The 26,511-nt window shown below is 48.6% G+C and overlaps 1 protein-coding gene across 1 annotated transcript in view; it reads left to right on the forward strand.

The window, feature by feature from the left end:
- Window positions 1-26,511, forward strand: part of CFAP77 (cilia and flagella associated protein 77) — a 158,520-nt gene that overhangs the window by 64,665 nt on the left and 67,344 nt on the right. The window contains exon 2 of the mRNA XM_054998366.1: window positions 22,028-22,127. Within this exon, the coding sequence (XP_054854341.1) occupies window positions 22,028-22,127 (100 nt within the window). The remainder of the gene's footprint in view (window positions 1-22,027; window positions 22,128-26,511) is intronic.

The following is a 26,511-nucleotide window of genomic DNA, read 5'->3' on the forward strand; positions in this document are numbered from 1 at the left end:
AGGCAACCATCTACCACGGCTGTTGCTTTCCTGGTGCGACTCAAAGGATCCGACTCTGGGGCATGAACCAGGAACCCTGGAGGATGAGGCTGTCACTTACCTCAAAGAGTTGCCTGGGATTATCATTACACACTTAAGTCTCAGACTCCACTCCAGGTACAGAAGGTAGTACGGCAGGGTGGAGAAAGGATTCCCCTGCTCACACCCTCCAACCTCCACTCCCACTGGCAGGGGAGAAGGCAGGGGAATGCCTCCTGGGGTGCTCCCGGGCAGCATGGCATGCTCTCATGTGCTGCAGTAGCCCAATTTCAGCCCCAAACGAGCCTCATTCAGCCCGAAAGAGGCTGAAATCAGCTTGCTGTGGAATGCAGACACACTCCCAGGAGTGGCACATGGCCTGCATGATGACGTCACTTCCCAGAAGTGATGTCATCACATAGCTCTAGGAGCACGCATGAGTGCAAAGCCATCTGAAAGGTGAGTGCCAGGTCTCCAGCCTCCCACCTGGAGAGTAAGGGGACTAAGCAACCCTAGGTGGTGGTGAAGTCCTTTTGGAATTACGGTATCTCCAGATGACAGAGATCAGTTCCCCTGAAGAAACTGGCTGCTTTGGAGGGTGGATTCCATGGCATTATACCCCGCCGAGGTCTCTCCCCACCCCAAACCCCACCTTCCACAGGGTCCACCCCCAAATTTCCAGGAATTTCCCAACTCAGCAGCCCTAATTGTTGCTCAGCGGGAGAAAGTCTGCTTGGTATGCTTCAGACCCAGGTAGCACTTCCAGTATAAAAGAGACCAGGCAGCAGATGATCTGAAATGCCTCAAACTGAGACCCTGGAGAGCTACTGCCTGTCAGAATGGACAAGATGGACCTTCAGGGGCTGGACTCAGTATAATGCAGCTGTGTGTGTTCAAGGGTGCACAGAACCAGCCCCTGTGACTGCCAGTCAGTGGGAATGAAGGACAAGACTGCATTTCAGAAGCGGAGCCAAGCCTTCGTGTAACGGCCTTGGGGAGGGGGCTCTTTTAACCCCACCATGACCTCTAGGGAGATGCACCCTTTAAAATAGCAAATTTTGAATCTGATACCTCTCTTTGTTTTCCATCTGATCTTCCTAATAATATTTCCCACAGGTTTTTATAGATATATATATCCCTTGTTCTTGTAAAGGGATTGCTAGTGAGGCTCATTTTAAGCTGCATTTTAATAAGTCAATATGAAAGCTCAAAATTATTTAAAGCTTCTTAAATAGGATTACATTTGATTTCTTATGGGAATTCTGGGGTACAGTCTAGTAAAGGCAGTCCCCTCTTTGGCAGTCTTATTATGTTAGCAAAATACTACAGCCAGGATTGAGAGGGCTACGGGCCCAGGAGTCCACCCAGGAATTTCGAAAGCAATTTGCTATGTGGAGTGGAGAGGAGCTGCTGTTTGAGCCCCCCCACACCCAGGGCTTTTTTTCTGGGGAAAGAGGTGGCGGAACTCAGTGTGTTGCCCTCGGAGAAAATGGTCACATGGCTGGTGGCCCCGCCCCCTGATCTCCAGACAGAGGGGAGTTGAGATTGCCCTCCGCACCGCCGAGCGGTGCAGAGGGCAATCTCAACTCCCCTCTGTCTGGAGATCAGGGGGCGGGGCCACCAGCCATGTGACCATTTTCAAGAGGTGCCGGAACTCCGTTCCACCGCGTTCCAGCTGAAAAAAAGCCCTGCCCACCCCCCAGAACTAGTTGCATAGGTCTTTAGGTCCTGACTTAATTTTTTGGCCTTAAAGAGCAAACATGTAATCCTTCCATTTTGCAAACAGAATAAGCACGCTGCCATGCATTCCCAAGACGCTTTATATGTGCACATAAGTTTTTCTACAACTGGACCATCGAGCAGAGAGGTCAGCCACTCAGTTATTTAATGGCCTAAGTATTGCCAAAGGACCATGTGCCTCCACTGCCCTTAGATGTAGCTGAGCTACCTGCCTCCCGCTTCATTCATCCCCCAAGCTGCCTGCCAGGTGTCTGGGCTTCTGGCTTGATCAGCTAATCTAGCAGCAACTAGCAGGACACCAGACCAGAGAAGGCTCCAAGCCCAGAGCCCCAGGGAGCGTCTGTGGGGATTTAACTCCTGCACTGCCAGAAGAAGGCACTCCCGCCAGGTGATCACGGAAGCCTCTTAAACAAGCAATTGACTGCAGCTTGTCAGAAGAGGAAGCCCAGTTCCTATGCAGGCTTGCTCTCTGGTTAAAGGCAGCTTGTTGTTGCCACCAGCTCCTAAGCTGCCATAAACAGGCATTTGGTGTGCCTTGGATGAAGAGTGGCATGGACATTGGAAGCATCACTATATTGAGACCACATGTCTATCTAGCTCAATACTTTGATAGGTGACAGCTCTAAGGTTGCCAACTGACCTGGAGGGAAAATGCCCTGTCCCTTTAACTGTAGTTCAATGGCCTGTTATTTACCAGGTGATGGTATTTAACTCCATGCCCCGAGGTGCTGCAGCTGCAATTTTCACACATTAAGCCTCTTTTAAAGAGAGAGGACGTTATTCTCCAGGCCTGTTGACAGCATTAGGCCATTCTCTAGATTATGAGGCTTTCCCAACACCTTGAACTAGAGAGACAGGAGAGGGAACCCCTGCAAAGTAGGGTTGCCGGCTCCAGCCTTAGAAATTCCTGGAGACTGGGGAGAAGTTCCTGGAGAAGGTACGGTTTAGAGAGGGGAGGAAGATCGACAGGGATGTTATGCCATAGTCCACAATCTAAAATTGCCATCTGCTTCAGGCAAACACATCTCTGTAGTCTGGAGACCATTTGTGATTCCAGGAGAACGAGAGGACCCGCCTGGAGGTTGGCAACCCTAATGTAAGGCTAGTGCTCTGCCCAATGAAGGGTCCTATAATAAAGAGTGTCATGTAGTAAGAGGGCATTACTCACCTCCCCCCACGCACAGCAGTTTCAGACCGGTGAGCATTCCTCAGTAGCTCACTGTTTTCTACACACAGAGTAAAGCAGCGTTGCACTTACCTGTAACTGCTGTTCATTGAGGGTTCTTCTGTGCAGGCACGTATGGGAACTGTTTATGTGCAGGCTGGCCTGCGCATATGCAGTTCCTATGCATGCCTGCATAGAAGACACAACAATTTATTTTTATTTTATTCGATTTATATTCAGCCCTCCCCGCATCAACAGACTCAGGGTGGATTCAGCAAGCTCAGGGCGGATTGGAGACAGGATTGCACTTACCTGTAACTGTTGTTCATCGAGGGTTCTTCTGTGCAGGCACACATGGGAACTGTGCATGCGCAAACCAGCCTGTGCATGCACAGTTCCTATGCATGCCTGCATAGAAGACACAACAAAGGAAACAGGATTGCACTTACCTGTAACTGTTGTTCATCAAGGGTTCTTCTGCGCAGGCACACATGGGAACTGTGCATGCGCAAACCAGCCTGTGCATGCACAGTTCCTATGCATGCCTGCATAGAAGACACAACAAAGGAGACAGGATTGCACTTACCTGTAACTGTTGTTCATCGAGGGTTCTTCTGCGCAGGCACACATGGGAACTGTGCATGCGCAAACCAGCCTGTGCATGCACAGTTCCTATGCATGCCTGCATAGAAGACACAACAAAGGAGACAGGATTGCACTTACCTGTAACTGTTGTTCATCGAGGGTTCTTCTGTGCAGGCACACATGGGAACTGTGCATGCGCAGACCAGCCTACACATGTGCAGTTCCCATATGGAACGGCACACAAGACACGACGATGTACACATGAATCTGCCTTCCTGAGTCAGACCATCAAGATCAGTATTGTCTTCTCAGACTGGCAGCAGCTTTCCAGGGTCACAGGTTGGGGTCTTTCACTTCACCTGCTACCTGACTCTTAACTGGAGATGCTAGGGATTGAATAGGGGATGTTTAGCACTCCAAACAGATGCTCTTCGGCTGAGCCACAGATCCCTGCACAAGGAATGCAGACCAAAAGCACCAAGCCCTTTGCTTGTTTGACTGTGTTTGTCTCACAATGCAACCCTTGCACTGAAATCAGAGACGATTCTCTTGGTTCAGACATAGGGATGACCAAACAACACATATCCGTTTCTAGTCAAGGATGCTGGTCTATGCCCAGCCTTTTTATGAAAAGTTATCTCTGGTTAAGAACATCCATTTTTGAAGTGACACACAGAAGACTTGCCAGTCCCCCCCCCCTTGCCTAAGTGTTTTCCATCTCACTGGCCCTTTAAAATCCAAATGCTAAGGGTTCATTTGCATTTAGATCTCTTTGGCTCCTTCTTCTCATCTGAAGACAAATCCTCACAAAGGCTGCTTAATTAGACCAAATTAGATTTCCACTCAGTAGCTTGTCATTCATTAGAAAAACCCGCTGTTCTTTTTTTCCCCTCCTCCCCCCTTTTTTTTTAGTAATTACAGCCTGGCCTAGACCAGTCAAAGCGTTCACTTCACCTTCAAGAGGCTGGATCAGCAGGCCTCGTTTTCTGCAGAGGAGAAGAAAAATTCATCCGGCCCCCTCCCGCCAAGAAGTCTGCCCACTTTAAGAACAGCCGGATGTGTTTTACCTGTAATAGGGTGTTCTCTGTCCTAAGCCCTTCGCAATTACATCTGCAATCCTTAAGTCACATCCCTCTGTAACTGAGCTGCTGATACCAGTAAGACTACTCTTGAGGAAGTGCTTTGAGGAAATTCACTTGGTTACAATAGCAGGTCTTTGGGTAATTTGATAGCTCCCAAAGCTAAATTCAAACAGTTTTCCCCTGGTACAGTCAAATCTGGGTAATGATTGTTGCCGTGTAGATCTGTAAGCCATCTGGATCTCAAAAATCTGCCATCCAATGTTTTTCTTCTCTGCTTTTGTTCTTTTAATAATTCTTGGCAGGGCTTTTTTTTCTGGGAAAAGAGGTGGTGGAACTCAGGACCGCACAATGACATCACTTTGGGTCAGCTAGAACAAGGGAGGAGTTTTTTAAAGTTTAAATCACCCTTGGCGAAAATGGTCACATGGCCAGTGGCCCCACCCCCTGGTCTCCAGACAGAGGGGAGTTTAGATTGCCCGCGGAGGGCAATCTAAACTCCCCTCTGTCTGGAGATCAAGGGGCGGGGCCACTGGCCATGTGACCATTTTCAAGAGGTGCTGGAACTCTGTTCCACCGTGTTCTGGCTGGAAAAAAGCCCTGATTCTTGGTAATGTGATGTCAGACATGGCTCAGGTGCAATTAGGTACAAGCAGAGAAAAGTGCAGAAAAGGGCGACAAGAATGATCAAAGGGGTTCAAACGCCTAACTTACCAGGAAAGACTGTGGTTGGAGGGGCATAATAGAGGTTTATAAGATATGGAATGGTTTCGCGAACACAGAATTTTCCTTCCTCCTCTACTAGAGCTTGGAGTGTACACAGTGAAGCTAATGGGGCAGTAAATTCAGAATTGACAAAAAAAGAATTACTTTGTACTTTGTGGAACTCACTGCCACAGGATGCAATGATGGCCACTCATCAGGGAGCTTTGAAAGGGATTAGACAGGTTTATGGAGGAAGCAAATTCTATCCGTGTCTGTTAACCATGAAAATTAAAAGGACTTTCCATGCTCAGAGGCAGGGAGCCTCTGATTGCCCGTTCCTGATTTGACAACGGGGGCGGGGGGGCACTTTGGCCTCCATGCCAGGGCGTGTAAGCCTGCAGGGGCCAGGGAGCCAATTGGTCTGATTCAGCAGAGCTGCTTTTATGTTCAAACCAATAAGCAGGCTTGACCCAGGAGCTGTAATTTGGGTCTGGGAACATCACCTGATCAGCTTTGGCCTATGGATGCAAAGAAATCTTCTATGACGGGTTTGGCTGGTCTTCCAACATACCATTCTTTTGGGCAGGTGCCCAGGCTGTCTCCTTAGGGCCCAACCTCTCTTAATATGCCCGTTAAAAGCCTGACCTCTGTTGAACGCTTCCAGGATTCACATTTTGAATGAGTGAGCTTAGGCACCTCCCTCTCCCCCCACAAGGTCTTCAGACACGATTAGTATTTGACCTCGGCCATCAACACTCAAAAGATATAAATTAACTTGCGGAATTCGTTGCCACAGGATGTGGTGATGCCCAGCAGCTGAGATGACTTTCTTGTTTTAAAAAGGCTTTGACTGACAAGAAGATGTCAAGATATGTGTATGAAGAGCTTAGTTTAAACATTCATTATTTAGTGGCGGATGCACCTGTTAGCAGGGCTTTTATTCTGGGAAAAGGGGTGGTGGAACTCAGGGGGTTGCCCTCGGAGAAAATGGTCACATGGCTGGTGGCCCCGCCCCCTGACCTCCAGACAGAGGGTAATTTAGATTGCCCTCCGTGCCACTGAGCGGCGCAGAGGGCAATCTAAACTCCCCTCTGTCTGAGATCAGGGGGCGGGGCCACCAGCCATGTGACCATTTTCAAGAGGTTCCGGAACTCCGTTCCACCACGTTCCAGCTGAAAAAAAGCCCTGCCTTTTAGCCTAGCTGCAGATTCTTGACATGCAAGTGTTAGCAGGATCAGGCACCAACCAGAGTGGAGTATGTAATTCCCAACTGGGACAGCAGAGGCAGGCTGTAGTGAGGTCTGCTGACCAGGCAAAACGTCCAAAGCTGAGGTAACAGTAAAGTAAGAGGGAGAGAGGGGAGAAAGTCAAGCAAAGCGGGGAAAGGTAAGGAAGCAGGCATGCAGGAGCTCCTTGCAATGACCCATCACTCATGACTGTGGGAGTTGGGTAAGAGGAAGCGGGGAGCAACCGCTTTCCCTAAAGGTCTTGACTCCCAGGCTCCTGGGGCCTCACCCTGCCTCCATAGAATCACAGAATCAAAGAGCTGGAAGGGGCCGTACAGACCATCTAGTCCAACCCCCTGCCCAGTGCAGGATCAGCCTAAAGCATCTCTGACAAGTATTCATCCAGCCTCCTCTTGAAAACTGCCAGTGCAGGGGAGCTCACCACCTCCCTAGGCAACTGATTCCACCTTTGAACTACTCTGACGGTGAAAAAGTTCTTCCTAATATCCAGCCAGTACCTTTGTACATGTAGTTTTAAGTCCATTGTTTCGGGTCCTACCTTCTGCTGCCAACTGGAACAGCTCTTTGCCCTCCTCCAAATTACAGCCTTTCAAATACTTAAAGAGATCAATCATGTCCCCCCTCAATCTCCTCTTCTCCAAACTAAACATTCCCAAGGACCTCTTTTGAACTACTGCATCACACTGACTGCTCATATTTAGTTTACAGTCCACTCTTACCCCAAGATCCCTTTCGCATATACTACTGCCCAGAACTGTATCCCCCATCTTGTATTTGTGCTTCCCTTTTTTGTGGCCCAGATGTAATACTGTGCACTTGTTGCCTGCAGTTGCCTGCAGTTCCTGTCTCTGGACACCATCTCAGTGGCAGCAGTCCCTAGTGGCCCAAGGCTCCCAGCAGGGGCTCTGTGGTGCCCAAGTCTTGGCTGCTTTCATACACTGTTGGACAACGCACTCTAGTGATCATTTGGAACCGGCTTTTCCAGAGTGGAACAGGAAAATCCAGTTGTAAACAAGTGTTATACTGCATTGAATATGCATTATCCAGTCTGTGTGAAAACAACCGACTGGACATATACTTTATACGAAGATGCGTAGAAAAGAGCAAGAGTCCAGGAGCACCTATAAGACTAACAAAATTTGTGGTAGGGCATGTGCTTTCGTGAGCCACAGCTCACTTCTCCAGATACAGCTAGAATGTGAGTCCATTTGTCCTTTATATCTTAGAAAGTGGAGTGATTGCAGAAGTCGAATGATAATAGCCGGTGAATGTCAAAGGCAGGCGTGATTGAATAGCGTGGGGTATGCAGAAGGGTAGTGGGTGTGGAGAGGGCTTTTTTTCAGCTGGAACAAAGTGGAACGGAGTTCCAGCACCTCTTGAAAATGGTCACATGGCTAGTGGCCCCGCCCCCTGATCTCCAGACAGAGAGATCAGAAGGCATTCTAAACTCCCTTCTGTCTGGAGATCAGGGGGCGGGGCCACCGGCCAAGTGACTATTTTCGCCAAGGGTGATGTAAACTTTTAAAAACTCCTCCCTTGTTCCAGCTGACACAAAGTGACATCATTGTGCGGTCCTGAGTTCCACCATCTCTTTTCCTAGAAAAAAAACTGGTTACTTGGGATCCCAGGTCCCCCAGTGGGGGCGGAGGATCCCCTGACCCCACCCACCCCACTACCATTCCCCTGCGGGGGGGGAGGTGGGGGGACAGGCTATGAAGAAAATGGCTTTTCTTTTTTGCAGCTTTGGTCATTCTTGGTTTGGGATGAGAAGATTTCGTTTCCAGAGTTTATTAGTATGTAGCTATCTTGCAAGTAAAAGATTGCTTCAGGGTGTGTGTGTGTTTCTTTTAGGGCTTAGCACTAACTAACTTTCTTGAGAATAGTGCGTACTTTTTGCACCTGTGAGAGGGAGGGGGCTCTTAACTGTAGTCAGGTTTTGTCTCTTCCATGTGCTCGCATGTTCCCTGTTAGCAATAGTTACATCATTTTTGAGCCAGAGGAGTTAGCCGTGTTAGTCTGTAGTAGCAAAATCAAAAAGAGTCCAGTAGCACCTTTAAGACTAACCAACTTTATTGTAGCATAAGCTTTTGAGAACCACAGCTCTCTTCGTCAGATGCATTTTTGAGAAGTCTGCTTAGCTATACAAGCCTGAGCCAATTAAGACTCTTATCTGTAAAGTTAGTTTGCTGGTTGTAAGAGGCAGGGGTGTGGTGCTGCAACCTTTTTTGGCAGAAGACTGTCTGGACACAGATTTCTTTTGAGAAGGAGAGCCTGATGCAGCTTGAATTTTTGTCTGATTGATGACCAGTTGCTTGGATTATTGGTAAATGAAATTGTTTAGTTAGAGCTATTGGCCATTGGTTGTTTTTCTTCACGGTCTGTTTGCTTCCCCCCCCCATATCTTTTATATTTCTTTTCTTTTGGTGTGGCCTTTGTCTTCTTAGCCTCTAAAGCCCAAACAGTGTCTTGACCAGAGACTACCTACCAGATAAGCATTTAGTGAAAAATCTCCTTGCAGGGTAGGCTTTTTTTGTTAGTTTCCTGAGAGCTGAGAGATTTGTCCTTTTACTCCTGGGCTGTTGGGGTAGATAAAAGGACTGGTGGCAACTACCTTAGTTTGTAATTTGTGGCAGTTTGTTTGTACCAAGGTGCTCCTAGTCCTGGAATGGAGGTGCCTTGGCTCAGACCTCCTGGGTACGCCTCGAGAGCTCTTCCGTGCTTCACAGTGGGCTGGTTTGGGTCCCAAATGGACTCATTTGGGACCCAAATTGGCCCTGATGCATGCTCTCAGACCTGTGTAATGACATCACTTCCTGGAAGTGACATCATCATGCAGATCCGGTGGCACATGCACCAGAAGCAGCAAAGAGGTGAGTGCTTGGTCCCCACCTTCCACCAGGAGGGGAAGGGGCTCTGGCAGCTCTAATAGTAACTGGTGATGGGTGTGAGCTTACTGACTACCACCATCATTGCCACATCCCAAGTCTGAGCCAAGTAGGCCCTGCAGAGGCTATTTGACTGTCCTTGCTCCTGGCCACCAGTGGCTGTTGAAGGTGGTGGTCCATGGAGAGCATTCCGGGTAAGGTACCCCACCCCACTGTTATTCCCTTTGCTGAGGCCAGAGAGCTCCCTCCCTCAGGTCACTCACTAAAGCCCCAACCCCTGGTTATGAGGGACGAATCCTGGCAATCAGATGGGTGTGAGACAGAAAAGAGTTTCCAGGATGTGTCCCAGGATATGAAATCAGGCCAACGTTGTACTGGTTCTTCCAACATATATATTGGCATGCAGTGCAATGCAATGCAATGTGTGACAGTCCAAGACTCACACCCAAGAGCATTCCCTCTTTAAGCACGCACACCTGATCAAACAATAGCCTCCTTCCAATCCAGCACCCCTTCCTGCCTTGCCTACCTCAGCCTGATGTGTGGAGTTACAGTTCCCACAGGAGCGCTCAGTGGCACACGTCCCGCATCCCCCCATGCTTTGTAGCTTGCCGCCTTCGCTGAGTGTAATCAAACATCAAGCTAAGTAGCAAATAAATCTCTCCATCTCGTAAGCCGCGCAGCAAGATCATGTAAATGCAAATTAGAGGCTTGATTTCAAGCTGTTGTGGAGGAGGGGAGGGGAGGAGGCCGGGTTTTGCCACTGCGATCTCCTGCTCAGCAAGCGCCCGTAAATCAGGAATAATAATAGTAATGGGAGGCTGATGAGGAGTTTTACTGTGCAAAGGGGTGTAATGAAATGGAAAGGAAAAACACCCGCCCGAAGCAGAGCAGAAGGCAGGAAAATCAGCAGAGCTCATGGATGGTCCAGAAATGGCCCAGCCAAGCTTCCAGTGGGCCATCTAGTGGCGCAGGCAGGCACAATATTTAAAGAGCTGTCCAAGCACCATTCTTCATCTGTATGAGCCAGAGGTTACCTCCTGAAGTGTGGGTCCACCCCATACTGCATCAGCTGCAGGAGCGGACTGGGAAGTGAAAACGGCCCTGGAACAAGCAAAGTTGAGCAGCCTCTGTGATAGACAAGCCAGTGCTTCAGGCAGGGGTTTTTTTCTGGGAAAAGAGGTGGTGGAACTCAGTGGGTCGCCCTCGGAGAAAATGGTCACATGGCTGGTGGCCCCGCCCCCTGATCTCCAGACAGAGGGGAGTTGAGATGGCCCTCCGCGCCAGCAGGTGGTTTGTCATTGCTGCCTCTGCATACCTACCCTGAACATCCTAGGTGGTCTCTCATCCAAAATGGAAAGATTTTATGTTATGGTCAAAGATTCTCCCATCCAAGTACTAACCGGGGCCGACCCTGCTTAGCTTCTGAAATCTGACAAGATCGGGCTAGCCTGAGCTATCCAGGTCAGGGCAGCATAACATCACACAGGCAAAAAAGGCTTACCCAAGTGTAAGCACTCCCACTGAACCCAATCAAAGTGAAAAAGAACCCCCACACACACCCTACACCTACCTCCCCCAACATCTGCACTCCAGCTTTGGATTCCGAGTAAGCCTGCAGCCCATCCCAGCTCTCCTAGGCGCTCTATATAAAGTCTCGCTAGGACCCCTATAGATCAGATGAGAGGGCACGGGCTGCATGTCTGCCCCCAGATCATGCACACTTATAACACACATGCCTCTGGGAGCCAAGCTACAAGTGACGCCTGACACAGCTTGGACCCTTGTCAGCTTACCTCAAGTTCTGATGGGAAATGTAGGCGTCCTGGTCTTGCAGCTTGGCTCTCTATTTAATTGAAGTTTACAGGACCCCCCCACACACACCCAGCGGAGGGGAAGAGGGGCACCCAGCGAGAGCCCGATGCCTGCACTCCCCTCCCGACTGCATGTTCTCCCTCCCATAAACTGCCGCTCTGTAAACTTCAATTAAATGGAGAGCCAAGCTGCAAGACCAGGACGCCTACATTTCCCATCAAAACTTGAGGGAAGCTGGCGAGTGCCCAACCTGTGTCCCTTGTAGCTTGGCTCTGGGAGGTCCTCCTCTTGGGTGTTGCAGCCACTGGTGCAGGCGTCTGCAGCACCAATAAGGTCGGGGTTCCTCGGAGGCTGGAAAGGGGTTGCCCATCCACTTTCTTGCCCTCCAGCCCAGAGGCCAGGTAGCAAGTCTGTCCAACAAACTCTTCATTAGCTGCAGGCGAATTCATTCCAGGCTCAGTGGGTCACTCATCCACGTCTGTTCTCAGCCACACCCGACTGCCCCTTCACATAGCTTTTAAGGCCCGCCCTAACCACAGACCCCATCCCCAAGCCCTACCCATGCCCTCGCTGCTTCTCCCACCCCAGCACCTGTCCTCCCCAGACACAGCTGCCCCCGTGAGCGCCAGCCAGCCCTGACGCAGAGTAGGAGTCCCCGGGAACACCAGCTGCACGGGCCACTCGGACGTGCTGCCCGCTTCCCAGCACCCCTCAAAACGAGCCCCGGTCTGTGGCCCCCTGGTGTCTGCTCAGGATGTCTCCAGCCTTCTTTGCTTCTGGACAAAGTCTTCCTGTGACTGGTACTGGTCACATGCCCCCCTTCCAGGACGGCCACTGCCATGTTCAGCTCCATGGCAGCCTCAGTCTCTTTCTCCTGCTGGGAGAAGAAGTCAGTGTTTGACTTCTTCTCCCACCTGGTGTGTTGTCTTCCACTTCCCACCTGGTGTGTTGTCTTGAAGGAGTATGGCTGCAAGGCCAGATACCGGTGGGTGAGTCGTGGGTTGGTCTCCTGCCTCCCCTCGAGCCACTGTAAGGGAGTGTGATCCATCACGAGGATGGAATGGATGCCCCACAGATGGTGGCAGAGCTTCTCCACTACCCATCACACAGCCAGAGCCTCTTGCTCTGTCGTGGCGTTCCACTGGTCCCGTATCAAGAGTTTGTGGCTGAGGGACGAGATGCTCCTTGTCCTGCAACTCCTGCAAGAGCCCAGCCCCCACGCTGGTCTCCAAGCAGGGCCGGTGCACCTATTGAGGCCAGGTAGGCAGTGGCCTCAGGGTGTGAAGGCACCGGAGAGGTGCCAGAGGGGGTGTCGGGGGCAGAGGCCTGGGCCGTAGAGCTGGCATGGCTGGCCTGCAGCTGCTGCAGCCAGCCAGCCCCGTGCCGCCGCCGCTGCCACCACCACCACACGCCCCTACCCAGGCGCAGCAGCCACGAGCTGCTGCCGGGGCAGCGTGCGGAGCGCAGAGCAGCCTCCACCCACGAATGCCCCCGGCTTGCGCTGCGTGATGACGTCATTGTGCGATGACATTATCACATAGTCTGTAGTGCACATGCGTGCAGTGTGCGCGCGTGGTGGTTGCCGCAGGCACCAGAAACCCTGGCGCCAGCAGTGTCCCTGAGGCATCCCTTTGCAGTACAAAGGGAGTATTGGGGTCTGGGATTCGATAGCCAGGGATAAAATATCAGAGCAACTAGTAACAAATGATAATCCAGCCTTCCAATCAAGTTCCATGGAAAAGTGGTTCCCATTTTCCAACTACATTTCAAACGATGCCTCTACAGACACCGCTTTGCCAAAGAGACACTTCAACTTTGTATTCTATTCATCTTTGTAAGGCACATACCTCCCTTCACAAGACTGTTGTTGTTCTCTTGTTCATTTTTATTCACCTTTCTTAAGGTTGATTGTTAAATGTTGGAATTGTTCTCTATGTTAAAAATGTAAAAGTTAAAATAAAAAGTTATTAAAAAATAAAAGCAGCCGAGAGTTAGGCTGTGAAACCATTCACACATTTACTGAATGCAGGTTCTGACAGCAAGTCCAGTGAAGGGGTTGCCAACTGTCTTGGTTGAGTGCCTCTCTTGTGCCTTTGAAAGCTGCGCTGACAGACTGCAGAACCATAGGTAGAACAGTCCTGGTTGCTGCATGCCCGTAATTATGTATAGCCTCGTTGCTCAGATAACTGTCAAGCAGCTTGTAGTAATGCAGGTGTCAAGCTAGAACAAGGAAGTTGGCAACTCTGCCCCAGAGCAGCTTGATGCACACAAGGGATTGCAGCTGTTGGTCATGTTGTAGGCACAGCATGTGATCAGTGCAGCAATGTGAATGGGGCCCATTCTGGCCTCTGCCCCCGCTAGCAGGCTGCTTGTAAAGAATCAAAAGAGACACGAGGGCTATGGTGGGTAGAGTTCTGCAGCAGCAGCAACATGCAGCAAGTGGACTCTTCCAGTTTAGCACAGTCATTGAGCCAATCCTTACCCACCCCTTGCAGGGAGGTGTTTTGGAGCTTAGTCTGTAGTTTCTGCTGAGGCTGCTCCACGGGGCTCTGACCCTGCAAAGCAGAAGTGGTCACAGGCATTTGGCCAGCAGCAATGGCTGGTAGTCATCAGAAATGTGGTTGCACTCTCTGTTTCTCCCACTTGCATGTGGGGTTATACAGATGTGACATGTCTAGCTTGCTGCATCGTGCACCCCCTATGGGTAAGCAGAAGAGGGGATCCCCTCGGCAAACATCTCTCCCTGCCCCCCACAGCAGGCCCTGTGTATTGACTCAGCAATCCTCCCTCCCTCAGTAGCTGCTAGCCCCGTCTCTGTCCAGCTCTCCAGTTGCAAGTTGGCTCTCCCTGTCAGCCTCTCTGATTTCTAATTGCATTAAGGCATGGAAACAACAGATCTCAGCAATGTGACAGGGTCACAAACTGCAGGGCAAAGGACCAATGCAGCCTCTGTGACTAAGGCCTGACAGCCCCCTCTCCCTCTCAGCTTGTTCTTGGGGAGGGGTGACTCACCTAGGAGAAGGGGTGGCAGTGACTGAGGGTGGGGGTGGTAATTATACCTGAGAATCCCAGGAATTTCTCTTACTGGTGCTACTTTGTATGTAGAGATGAGTATAGTTCCCCTTCTGGGACATCTCTCTGTGCTGTGTTCCATTACTCCTGAATTCCAGTTCAATGAGAATTTCTAAAATCAATTTCAGAATCTAATTGCATGTTATCAGCTTCTGATCATTTCCCTTCCATCTCCCTTCTATTATACTAATGCACATATAATGCATCGACAAAAGATCTCGAAGAAATCACATATGGGACTGAATTAAAATTCTTTGTCTGTAGTGGTTTTCCAGTGCACAGAGAAGCACTGTTGCATATTGGTAAAACACGCACACACATACTCCTAATACATAATAATAGAGAGTCATCTAAAGATTAATAAAACACGGCAAAAAGCAAATGTACACACACATTGATAATGTAGGAGGGAAATGCCAATGAATGCAGGGCACTGATGCACACAGCACTCTGTGCAGAAATCAGATATTTAAAAATGGAACAATGGGGCATTGCTTCCATTTTGGAAACAAAGCCAGCGGATTTGGAACTCCAGAGGCCATGAAGAAATCCACATGAGAAGCATTTCAGAAGCATCCCTGCTTCAGCAACTGAGAACGGGTGAAGGGGTCTTTGTGGCTGCCATATAATGTGTGTGTCCCATGGGGTGCAACTGCAACTCCTTGGCTGTTTGGTAGGTTGGTTGATTTACTTATCAGGTCCGTGATCCGCAAGTTCAGCTGCAAAGAGCCCCTTGGCCTCTTATGTTTGCTGTTGGCTGTACATTTGAAACCATCATCGTGTTTTTCCCCTGCCCTCCCTTTATGCGTGGATTTCAATCCAGGCTGGGTTCTGCCCCTCTTCGGTGGAACCTGGAAGGTAATATTTGAAAAGGATGATTTCCCGCTGCATCGGAGAGGTCACTGTGACTAGATTTGAGTCACTTCCTCCTTCCGTCCAGCAGATGGCAGTGGTGAACTCTTTTGAGCCTTCTTTCCTAACCTGGGGTCCAGGAATTCTTGGGGACTCAGGAGTCCGTAGGAAAGACAGGGGGCAATGACCTCTCACACCTCGTCAGTAAAAGTGAAACTTGAGCCCTCTCCATTTTCTAGAAATTCAGGGCGGCAGGGGAGGGGGCTCTCTAACTCAGGGAAGGAGACAAAATTTGTTTCCGCCTGTTCCAACTTCCCAAGGGCGGAAGTTTCCAGCTCCGCCATTGTCTGAGATCACCTAGTTTCCAGTGCATTGTAACCAGGGCTTTTTTTCAGCTGGAACGCGGGGGAACGGAGTTCCGGAACCTCTTGAAAATGGTCACATGGCTAGTGGCCCCGCCCCTGATCTCCAGACAGAGGGGAGTTGAGATTGCCTTCTGCTCCAGTGGCGCGGAGGGCAATCTCAACTCCCCTCTGTCTGGCGATCAGGGGGCGGGGCCACCAGCCATGTGACCATTTTCTCCGAGGGCAACCCACTGAGTTCCACCACCTCTTTTCCCAGAAAAAAAAGCCCTGATTGTAACAGTACTTTTTACTTACAGTCCACCTTTCTCACAGAGACTCAAGGCAGGTTACACCGCACAAGTCAATACTATCAGCTAGCCAGAAAATGCACCAGTTGGTTGATCAGCCTTGGGAACTCCAACTGACTGTGTGACACCAAAGAAGTATATTCTTTCATCATACTTGCTTCCTGTATAAAATCGAACTGGTTCTCACTCTGTTGCAAAGCATTTTATCATAGAAATACAGAAAGATCACTCACGTCCATAGACAATAAGAGCCAATCACAGTTTTGTGTGACTCTGGTCTTTTTCTGAGAACTGCTCTGAAAGTGAGTCCACTTGAGCCTGTCTCAGGCTAGAAGTTATTAACCTCTATGTAAGTTTCTTGCTCCAGCACAAAGTCCTTTCTAATTATGGTTGCTAACACCCAGGTGGAGGGAGGGGGCTTGGACATCTCCTGGAATTACAACTGATCTACAGACTGCAGAGATCAGAGCCCCCGGAGTAAATGGCTGCTCTGGAGAGTGGATTCTATGCCATTGTAACTCACTGTGGCCTTTCCCCTCCCCAAACTCTGACCTCTCCAGGCTCCATCTCCCAAATCACCAGGAATTTCCCAACCTGGAGTTGGCAACCCTAAATTTCCAAGCAAGGGGTGAAACTGATTAGAAGTCGGATTGGGGCCTTGGGAGCTGAGGTCCTATAGAATCAGTGACACTGAAAACCAACCTTGTAGTAAACCATCTACAGATAATACAAACCGGTCATTTAGGCTTGGTTTTTCAAGTGTTGCTGACGTAGCTCTCAAGAGGGTGAAGGCCTCCATGGGGCAGCCTGTCTGGCCATTTGTGCTTTGAAATAAGGACGTCTGGTAGGCAGTGGGTGTCAATGAAGGAATGAGCTCTGCTCATTTGAGGCAAATCGACACAACTTTTGAAGCCAGGGGATGTGTGCCCTTGGCATGCACAGCTGGCTCAGAGACCCATTTCATTGTTCAGAATAATGGTCACAAATGTTGGCACTGATTAAACATTATCGTGACAGGTTTGAAGTCAATGGCACCCCTAAACCCCAAACCATATCATTCTCTTGTGAGGCAGTGCGGTGTAGTGCTTAGTGTTGGACTAGACCTAAGGAGACCCAAATTCCAGTTCTTGCTTGCCATGATACCCTCTGTGCGACCTTGAACTAATCATTCTTGGCCTGAGCTCCTTGGGGGAAGGGTGGAGTCAAAATATTTTTAAGACATTCTGAGACGCGAGCCCTAAATGGGTTTTCTTATAAATCCACAGTGCTTGTCGTCTCTACCCCAGCAGCTTTCAGAATTGGCTGGAAATGTTCGTCTCCCCGGTGACTTCTCTGCTTCTCTCCCCTCGTTCCCAGAAGGCTGCCTGGATCTGATGTCTTGGGGGGGGGCACAGTATAAACCATGTTTAAGAGGCCCAGTTTTCCATGCTGAGGTTGTAAAGGGAAGGAAGCTTGCAGGAAGTACCCAGAGAAAATGATTAGGGCCGCCTGGAAGATAGCAAGGGATGGTTTTAATTAGAGTGGAGAAGTGGGAAATAAGACAGTGAAATGACATCTTAATGAGGTTTAATGAAGTTGTCTGCTGGTCGGGACAGCTGTCAGGGAAAAAAACCAAGCTGCATTCTAGCCAAGGCAGGAGAACAACCTAAGACTCGGCAACACTGATGGGAGACAAGGAGCAAAAATAAGGCGCCATCTTGTAGGAAATGCGGGTGCGCCTCCTTCAGTTACTCTGTCCGACTACTCAAGTGGCAGAAAACAATTTTAAGTGTCAGTTGCAGATCTTTGCTAGTCTGGAGACCACAATACTGTGAAGATAAATGTCTCAATACAAAGTGCTTCACATATGGGAGATCTGAACCCAGGGCTTCTTGGGCTGTAGCTCAGACGCTTAGCGACTGTGCTGTACTCTCAAGTCGAGCTGTGGCCCGACTGACTGGTGGCTGGTGCCATCCAAGGCTGCTCAGGTAGCATTTTTTCTTCTTCTGGCCATCTGGGGACGGTCACAAGCAGTTTACCTCACAGCTGCAGCTCATCTGTACTGAAATCCATTCTGTCTTCTGACCAGAGGATATAGTTGGCCATGCTTTCCTTGCGTGACAGAGTTTCCCCCAGGTTAGTCTGGACTCTTTATTTTTATCACAGTTTAGGGCCAATTTATGTTCTAAGGAAAATAACTGCTATACAAATAAATACTAATGCTATTCCAGGAGCTGCCATATTGCCTCTACTCAGGGCTTTTTTTCTGGGAAAAGAGGTGGTGGAACTCAGTGGGTTGCCAGCACAGGGGGAAACTCCTGGCGGGAGGTGGTGCCCCTGGTACCGCATGCACACACGCAAAGTGCATGCACGTTCCTGGGACCGCGCAATGACATCACTTTGGGTCAGCTGGAACAAGGGGGGAGTTTTTTAAAGTTTAAATGACCCTCAGCTAAAATGGTCACATGGCCGGTGACCCAGCCCCTTGATCTCCAGACAGAGGGGAGTTTAGATTGCCCTCTGCACCGCTGGAGCAGTGTGGAGGGCAATCTAAACTCCTCTCTGTCTGGAGATGAGGGGGCGGGGCCACCGGCCATATGATCATTTTCAAGGGGTGCCAGAACTCCATTCCACTGTGTTTCAGCTGAAAAAAAAGCCCTGCCTCTACTGAAAGGATTCTGTCTCCCTAGATAAACAAGACGAGGGAAGAAAGTTTTGGTAACAGCCTTGTTCGGCTACTGTAATATGCTCTGTGTGGGGCTGCCCATGAAGACAGCACAGAAACTTCAATTGGTACAAAATGCATCCGCATGAGGCTTTGGCTGGGATATTTTGCACGTGATATACTTTAAACTGGCACGTCTGACTATTTATGCCGATCAGTGCTGAATTGGCTTGGGGTCCCCCCCCCCACCTTCTGCACTGCACAACATCAAAGCAATTTGGCACCTCCTTTTTTATTCTACAAGTGTTGAGACGTGTCTGTTTGGAGCAAAATCAACAGGAGAAGCCTTGCTGTTGTGCTCAGGAAGTGTACCTGGTTGGCAGGGCCTATTTTTCCTTGCCTCACCTAAGCTGCCAAACTCCTTTGCACCAGAATGGTGTCTTTGTTACAGGTTGGTTTGAAATGCAAAGCTGCCAGAGTTGCCAGCTCCAGGTTGGGAAATTCCTGGAGATTTGGGGGATTCAGCCTGGGAAAGGCGGAACTTAGGAAAGGGAGGGACCTCGGTGGATTATAATGTCATGGAGTCTGCCTTCCAAATCAGCCTTTTCCTCCAGGGGAACTGATCTTTGTATTCTAGAGATCAGTTGTGAGAAATCTCTGGCCTCACCTGGAGGTTGGAAACCCTAAATGCTGCTGCTGCTTACTCTGAAGTTGAGTGGATATCAGCTGGGGTGAATTGAGAGAGCAAAAGAACCTGGATCTGATTGTTTTGATGCGCAATCTGTACTCTGGACTAGAGGCTACTGTCAGGACAGAATATGGGGAAATAGAATGGTTTCCAATTGGCAAGGGTGTCAGACAAGGATGCATATTATCTCTGTACCTGTTCAACCTCTATGCAGAGTATATCACAAGGAAAGCTGGATTAGATCTAGAAGAAAGTGGAGTGAAAATTGGTGGAAGGAACATTAACAATTTGAGATATGCAGATAACACCACCACATTACTAGCAGAAAATAGTAGAAACTTGAAACAACGACTGATGAAGGTTAAAGGAGAAAGCACCAAAGCAGGATTCCATCTGAACATCAAGAAGACAAAAGTAATGACTACTGAGGAATTAGATAATTTTAAAGTTGACAATGAGGAAATTGAAATTGATTTAAGATTTTCTATTCCTTGGCTCAATCATCAACCAAAAGGGAGACTGCGATGAAGAAATCAGAAGATTGAGACTTGGAAGAGCAGCTGTGAGGGAGCCAGATAAGATCCTTAAAGATAAAGATGTCTCGCTGGGAACCAAGATCAAGATTATCCAAACTATGGTATTCCCCATTGCTATGTATGGATGTGAAAGTTAGATGGTGAAGAAAGCTGACAGGAAGAACATGGATTCATTTGAAATGCGGTGCTGGGGGAGAGTTTTGCAGGTACCATGGAGGACCAAAAAGACAACTAAGTGGGTTCTAGATCAAATCAAGCCTGAATTCTCCCTAGAAGCTAAAATGACAAGACTAAGGTCATCGTATTTTGGTCACATCATGAGAAGACAAGATTCTCTGGAAAAGACAATAATCTTAGGAAAAGTGGAAGGCAGTATGAAAAGAGGAAGACCTAGAACAAGATGGCTGGACTCAATAAAAGAAGTCACGTCCTCCAGTCGGCAGGATCTAAGCAAGTCTGTTAATGATAGGATGTTTTGGAGGCCTTCCATTCATAGGGTCGCCAGAGGTCAGAGGAGACTTGATGGCACATAACACACATCACACAATTGGGAAGGCAAAGGAGCCCTCTTTTAGGGCTATGGCTGGTGTGAGAACTACTGTGGTACCAGCCTGGGCAAGACAGGGCGATGAGAGTTTTACCTCAGGGTGGCCAGCCCAGCAGGAGGGCCCCTGCATAGGCCTACCGAGGCTTCCCCCTAGGGACCTTAATGGCCATTGCTTTATGATATTTCAACATCTGATGTGATCTACTTTAATGGCTCTGGGTTTCCATCTGGCGTGTCTCTATGAAACAGAATGGCGGTTTGTAAGTTGACCAGGAATAAAATAAACGCTCGGAACCAACAGCCCTTCCTGTCACCTGCCCCCAAACATGGAAAGCAGCCCTTGATTCACCCACCCCATCCCAACTACACAATAAGCGTTCATGCCCGTCTAATCTGTGGCTGCCTTCACCATGGAGATTCTGGTCAGGGCACAAAGACGGGAGGAGAGGTCAATGAATCCCACAGACACGGCCAAGCCAGAGTACACACAGGGAAAGAAAGGGAGTTAATTTTAAAACTAAATAAAACCCTGAGCCATTGTGTGCTGCTCTTTCTCCCCCCACAAGCCTTTTGCAGGCCTCCTCAAGGACAGCCCTCCTCCCCACTCAGGGGTTGTTGCCTGACAGGCCTTTCCTTGACCTTTTAGGCCTCCCTGAGTGAAAACGAACGATCCATTAAAGGGGCACAGAGGATATTCCGGGCTGTAAAAGTTTTCCAGATCTCAACACATCTTGGTTGTCGGGATGGGGTGAGGGATCTTTCTTATCCAACGGTGCTAAGAGGAAAATATTCTCTGCCTCAGGGCATGAAGAGCTCTCTGACTTCAGGAGGAAAAGGATTTTGGAATGCCTTTATAATTGGGATCAAATTTTCTTTAAAAGATGTTGACTGTGTAGAGACTATACATGAAGTGTCTTACTACTTAAAAAAGAGCAAAATATCAGTCATATTCTGGCTTTGTCACTCCAGGTATATGGGTTGCCAGCCTCCAGCTGGTGACAACCAAAAGGGAGGTTAGCACAAATAATTACTGCACTATTTAATAACAAACAAATTCATCTATATTGTTATTAATTTAAGGTGCAAAGTGCATGGCTAGAATCATAAATACGACAATCATAAATACATCATACAGATACGTCGGTTGCTGTCATTGGACCATACAAATTCCAGACAGTAAATATCAAACACAAATAGTCCAACTGGTATAGTCCTCAATACATGAATTGTTATTTCTGTGTGTAGACCATCCTCCAGGTAGAAGGGAACTGCAAGTCGTCGTTCAAAAGCTCTTTGAGTGGGAGGAGACGCCCCTGGCTTAGTAGCCTCCAGGTGGTGACTGGAGATCATCCAGAATGACAACTGATCTCCAGGTGACAGAGATCCCTCCCGCTGGAGGAAATGATTTCTATGACATTATACTCCACTCAGGACCCTCCCCTCCCCAAATCCCCCCACCAGGCTCCACCCTCAAAATCTCCAGGTATTTCCTAACCCACAGCTGGCGACCCTCTCCTCTGGTTGACAGGGACGTACATTTGTGTCCAGCGCATATCTTTTAAGCCCTTTTTATAGACATTAAGTGATTACATGTTCCAGAGTTAAGCACTGAAATTAATTGTTAGAGCAATACCCTGGCACAATTTACGCCTGCATATATGTAAATTAGCTTGACACCATTTGTTCCAGTCGCAGAAAACTGGGTCACATTTTTAAATAATTGTACATGTGTAACTGAAGACCTGGGAAGCTTTTGTGTTAATGTTTTCAACTCTCTGCCACCTTTGCTCCTTTCAGCCAGAACTTGGAAAGCCTCGCCGAAGCTGCTACACTCTCCCAGGCTTCGATTTCAACTATGGATTATATTTGCATGGGACTGACAGAGGGGTGCCTGAAGGTATGATACTAGGATTGTGCAAAACATCCCCATTTATTTCTGCCGCTATTTTCATTTGCCTCCATAATGAAACCATTTTTGAGTGAAAGCAGACGAGCATTTCTGAATTCATTAAGGTGCACCGTTGTTGCGTGTGCAATTAGCTTAATTGTGCATCTCACACAAACAGATCTGATCCAGAGGAGTTAGCCGTGTTCGTCTGTAGTCGCAAAATAGCAAAGAGTCCAGTAGCACCTTTAAAACTAACTAACTTGATTGTAGCATAAGCTTTCGAGAAGCACAGCTCTCTTCGTCAGATGCATGAACAGATCTGAGTGATTTCTGAAGCACAGACTAATTTCAAAGTGCTACAGTTAAAGTATGTTATCCATCCTGAGACTTCAGAATAGGATGGGATATATAGAGGCATAATACAATCTGTATTACTATTGCACAAAGGTTTGTGCAAAAAAGTTGCTGCTTCCTAGGCACTAACCTTTCCCATAAGTTCCACACTTTCTGCAAACCTGCCAGGGCTGCCTACAGCCACCCTGGACCCCAGGACAAGATTCCATCTGCCTGCCTGCCCATCAAAACCAAATACCATTGGTTTGCTGTTACCGTGACTGGAATAATAATTGTTCAGTAAATAATGAATGTTAAAGGGAAAGGGACAAGATTATTAAACAACACATTTTACTTAACTTATTTACAAGGTGCCCATCGCAATAAGGTATTTGTGATGGTGATCCATTCTTTTGGGCCTTATTCTTTCTCACTGTTTCTCTGTGTCTTACTTGACTCACTGTCTTGCTTAGGAAAAGACGGGAGACGATGATTAGAGCTAATAGGTATCTTGTTGTATGCAGCTGGCACCCGTGGGCACCCGTGGGCTCCCGTGGCACCCGTGGGCTCCCACAGGGGTATTGCTTTGCAGCCACTTTCTTCTTTCCCCAAAGTATCTCTTGAGTCCCGGCTTTCCCCCAGGAGGTGTCTCCTTCATGCCTGCAGGGAACACTCATTCGGATCCCCCATACCAACCAGTGTGAACAACAGAAAAAATGACAGTGTCCACTCACAGCAAAATGTGCAAACAGAACCAGTAGGACAATTTTGGGTGGATGGCCATGTTGGCCTGCTGTAGATGAGCCTAATAAGCAGGGCTTTTGTTTCTGGGAAAAGAGGTGGTGGAACTCAGTGGGTTGCCCTCGGAGAAAATGGTCACATGGCTGGTGGCCCCGCCCCCTGATCTCCAGACAGAGGGGAGTAGAGATTGCCAAGCAGCATGGAGGGCAATCTCAACTCCCCTCTGTCTGGAGATCAGGGGGCGGGGCCACCAGCCATGTGACCATTTTCAAGAGGTTCCAGAACTCCATTCCACCACATCCCAGCTGAAAAAGAGCCCTGCTAATAAGACATTAAAGACCAACAAAGAGTTTCCAGGATATAAGGTTTCAAGAGTCAAGCTCCCTTTGTCAGATCCAAGTAGGAACGAAGATTTGAGCCTTTTTATTCCCATCACAAGATGGGAGGGTTGTTTCCAGAGACGTATGGTAGGATATGGAGACTCAGATCTCTGTTCCTATTTGCACCTAACGAAGGGCCCTAGCTCCTACGGCGCCTTTAACAGCAGCGTGGACTACAGGAATGAGCCAGTAATCAACATTTGCTCTGTCTTGTTGGAAGTCCCACTGGCTGCTTTCTGTAGATCTGGCTTCCTTTAAAGGCAGAGGAGCAAACCAAGCCTCTTTCTTGGTCACTTGGCAACGCTATCTGCCTGTATTGCCTTGTCCTTGGGCTCATTCTGAGCAACCACCTGGGAACTTTTTTTGCCTCTCCAGCACCTCTGAGTGAGGCTTCACAGCCCTGCCCCGTCCACCATCTTCGTCTCTTGGGCATGAGATCAATGGAGAACTCCCCCCCACACCGCCGCCTCCTCCAGCTAAGGGCTCCTTCAGCAGCTGACAGTCCTCTTCTTGGGGCCCAGAAGCCTCTCCATGGCAGCTGAGGAAGTGGGGCAAGGGCCGAGCAGCAAGCCGTGGGCTTTTTGCAAGGCAGAGGAGAGGAAGAGGACAGGCCACTGGTTGCTGTTGATTGTCATAGGAGGGAGAAGGGGCGTGTGAGGGATGCACGGCCTGCCTTTCTGGTGCGCAGCCCAGCATGAGACGCTGAAACTAAAGAGAACCCTCACGGGAAGGAACAACAATTACAAATTAATAAACAACTCTATTATAAGTGCCCAAAGGGCCATATGTATTTCTTATATAAATAAACCAATCAGTGAGATGACCAATTACAATTTATACAATGATTCTTCCTTAAACTTGACAAATACAAAGGTCCAAACAAAATGTGTCCTGTATCTTCTTTAAATAAAGTAGCATTCATGCACAGCTCTGTCCACACATGGTGAGGGAATCCACGGCTGCACACCCAATCTGGGGCCGGCTGGAAAGCTCAGATTTCGTACAGAATCTTCCTCAGGGGCGTGGCCAAACACTGCAAAACAAACATCTTACATACTATACCATAAGCAATTTTACATGACATCCAATTTATACAAATTCATCATAATATACAATTGTCAGCAGATATCAACAACAAACCTGTGTGGTAGACCCTTAAACGCTGTAACAATTATTCACTCCCGGACCTGAGCCGCTGTATCTTCTTTAGCAGGGCGGCTGTATCTTCTAAAGCACGCCATTGCAATAAGTAAGGAACGTTTATATTGAGCTACCCCCAATGGCTTGACTTGGTCTTAAAGGGACACTCAAATTACACATCAAAGGAAACAACTCAAAGTAATCAGTATTAAGCCCTAATGGTTATAAAGTTCTCAACATATGGATCCAACAGGCTTCCTTCTGCAGTAAATCACTCTGTTTATTGCCCTGTGTATAAATTGGATGTCATGTAAAATTGCTTATGGTATAGTATGTAAGATGTTTGTTTTGCAGTGTTTGGCCACGCCCCTGAGGAAGAATCTGTACGAAATCTGAGCTTTCCAGCCGGCCCCAGATTGGGTGTGCAGCCGTGGATTCCCTCACCATGTGTGGACAGAGCTGTGCATGAATGCTACTTTATTTAAAGAAGATACAGGACACATTTTGTTTGGACCTTTGTATTTGTCAAGTTTAAGGAAGAATCATTGTATAAATTGTAATTGGTCATCTCACTGATTGGTTTATTTATATAAGAAATACATATGGCCCTTTGGGCACTTATAATAGAGTTGTTTATTAATTTGTAATTGTTGTTCCTTCCCGTGAGGGTTCTCTTTAGTTTCACTGTCCCAGTACGGGAAGTGCCATTGTTTTGTTGCTCAGCGTGAGATGCTGGCTGGTTACGCAGGCGCAGGATGGGGGCAGGCGGGGGTGGGTGGGTGGGCGGAGCATCCCCAGCATCTTTCTCACTCTCTGTGTGTGGCGTCACGGGGTGCCACCACCAGCAGCCAAAAGGGCAGAAGAGAGCGGAGGCCGGCAGAGGCCTTCCAAGGGAGCTAAATTGGACTGTCAGAGGTCAGAGAGGGGTTCGGGGCTCTCCCGTTGGCTCTGGCCCTTGGGAATGTTGTCCCCTGAAACCTGCCATTGAGACACTTGCCTGCCTTAACTAACGTGGAGCCAAGCTACAAGTGATGCCTGACACAGGTTGGACACTTGTCAGCTTCCCTCAAGTTTTGATGGGAAATGCAGGCGTCCTGGTCTTACAGCTTGGCTCTCTGTTTAATTGAAGTTTACAGAAACCGCCCCCACACACCCAGCAGAGGGGAAGGGGGGGCTCCTGGAAAGACCCCGACACCTGCACTCCCCTCCCAACCATATGTTGCTGCTCTGCAAACTTTAATTAAATGGAGAGCCAAGCTGCAAGACCGGACACCTACATTTCCCATCAAAACTTGAGGGAAGCGGACGAATGTCCAACCTGTGTCAGGTGTCACTTGTAGCTTGGCTCGTGTTTTCACATCTAGAATAGCAACCGAAGGCATTTGCTGCATCTGTACATTATGAGGCACCTGCTCTGGCCTGTTAGTCCAGGGAGGCCAGGCTCCCTTTTGGCCCAGTTTGGCAGCGGGGCACAGGCTGCACTTCCATCTGCCATCCCTCAGGCAACCAAATCCCATGAGGGGCATGATTGCCAGCAGAGCTGCAGGAGAGGAGTGCTGTGCATCTCGCTCCCTCGAGCCAAATCTCTGGAATTTCAATCCAGGTAAATGTCTGGAGTGTTTGTCTTCCAGAACTCACCTTTTGTCTCTACTTGATGCTGTACTGATCAGATGGTGGCCCATTTGGGGCTTGAGGCAGAAAACACAAATCCTTCTCCCTTTTCCCACAACCCACAAAGTAGGGGAAATAGCAGAATGAAATAAACAGCCAGGATTTTGTCACCCCTAAATACAGGGCTT

Source organism: Eublepharis macularius, chromosome 14, assembly GCF_028583425.1.
Source record: "Eublepharis macularius isolate TG4126 chromosome 14, MPM_Emac_v1.0, whole genome shotgun sequence".
NCBI classification, from domain to species: domain Eukaryota; kingdom Metazoa; phylum Chordata; class Lepidosauria; order Squamata; family Eublepharidae; genus Eublepharis; species Eublepharis macularius.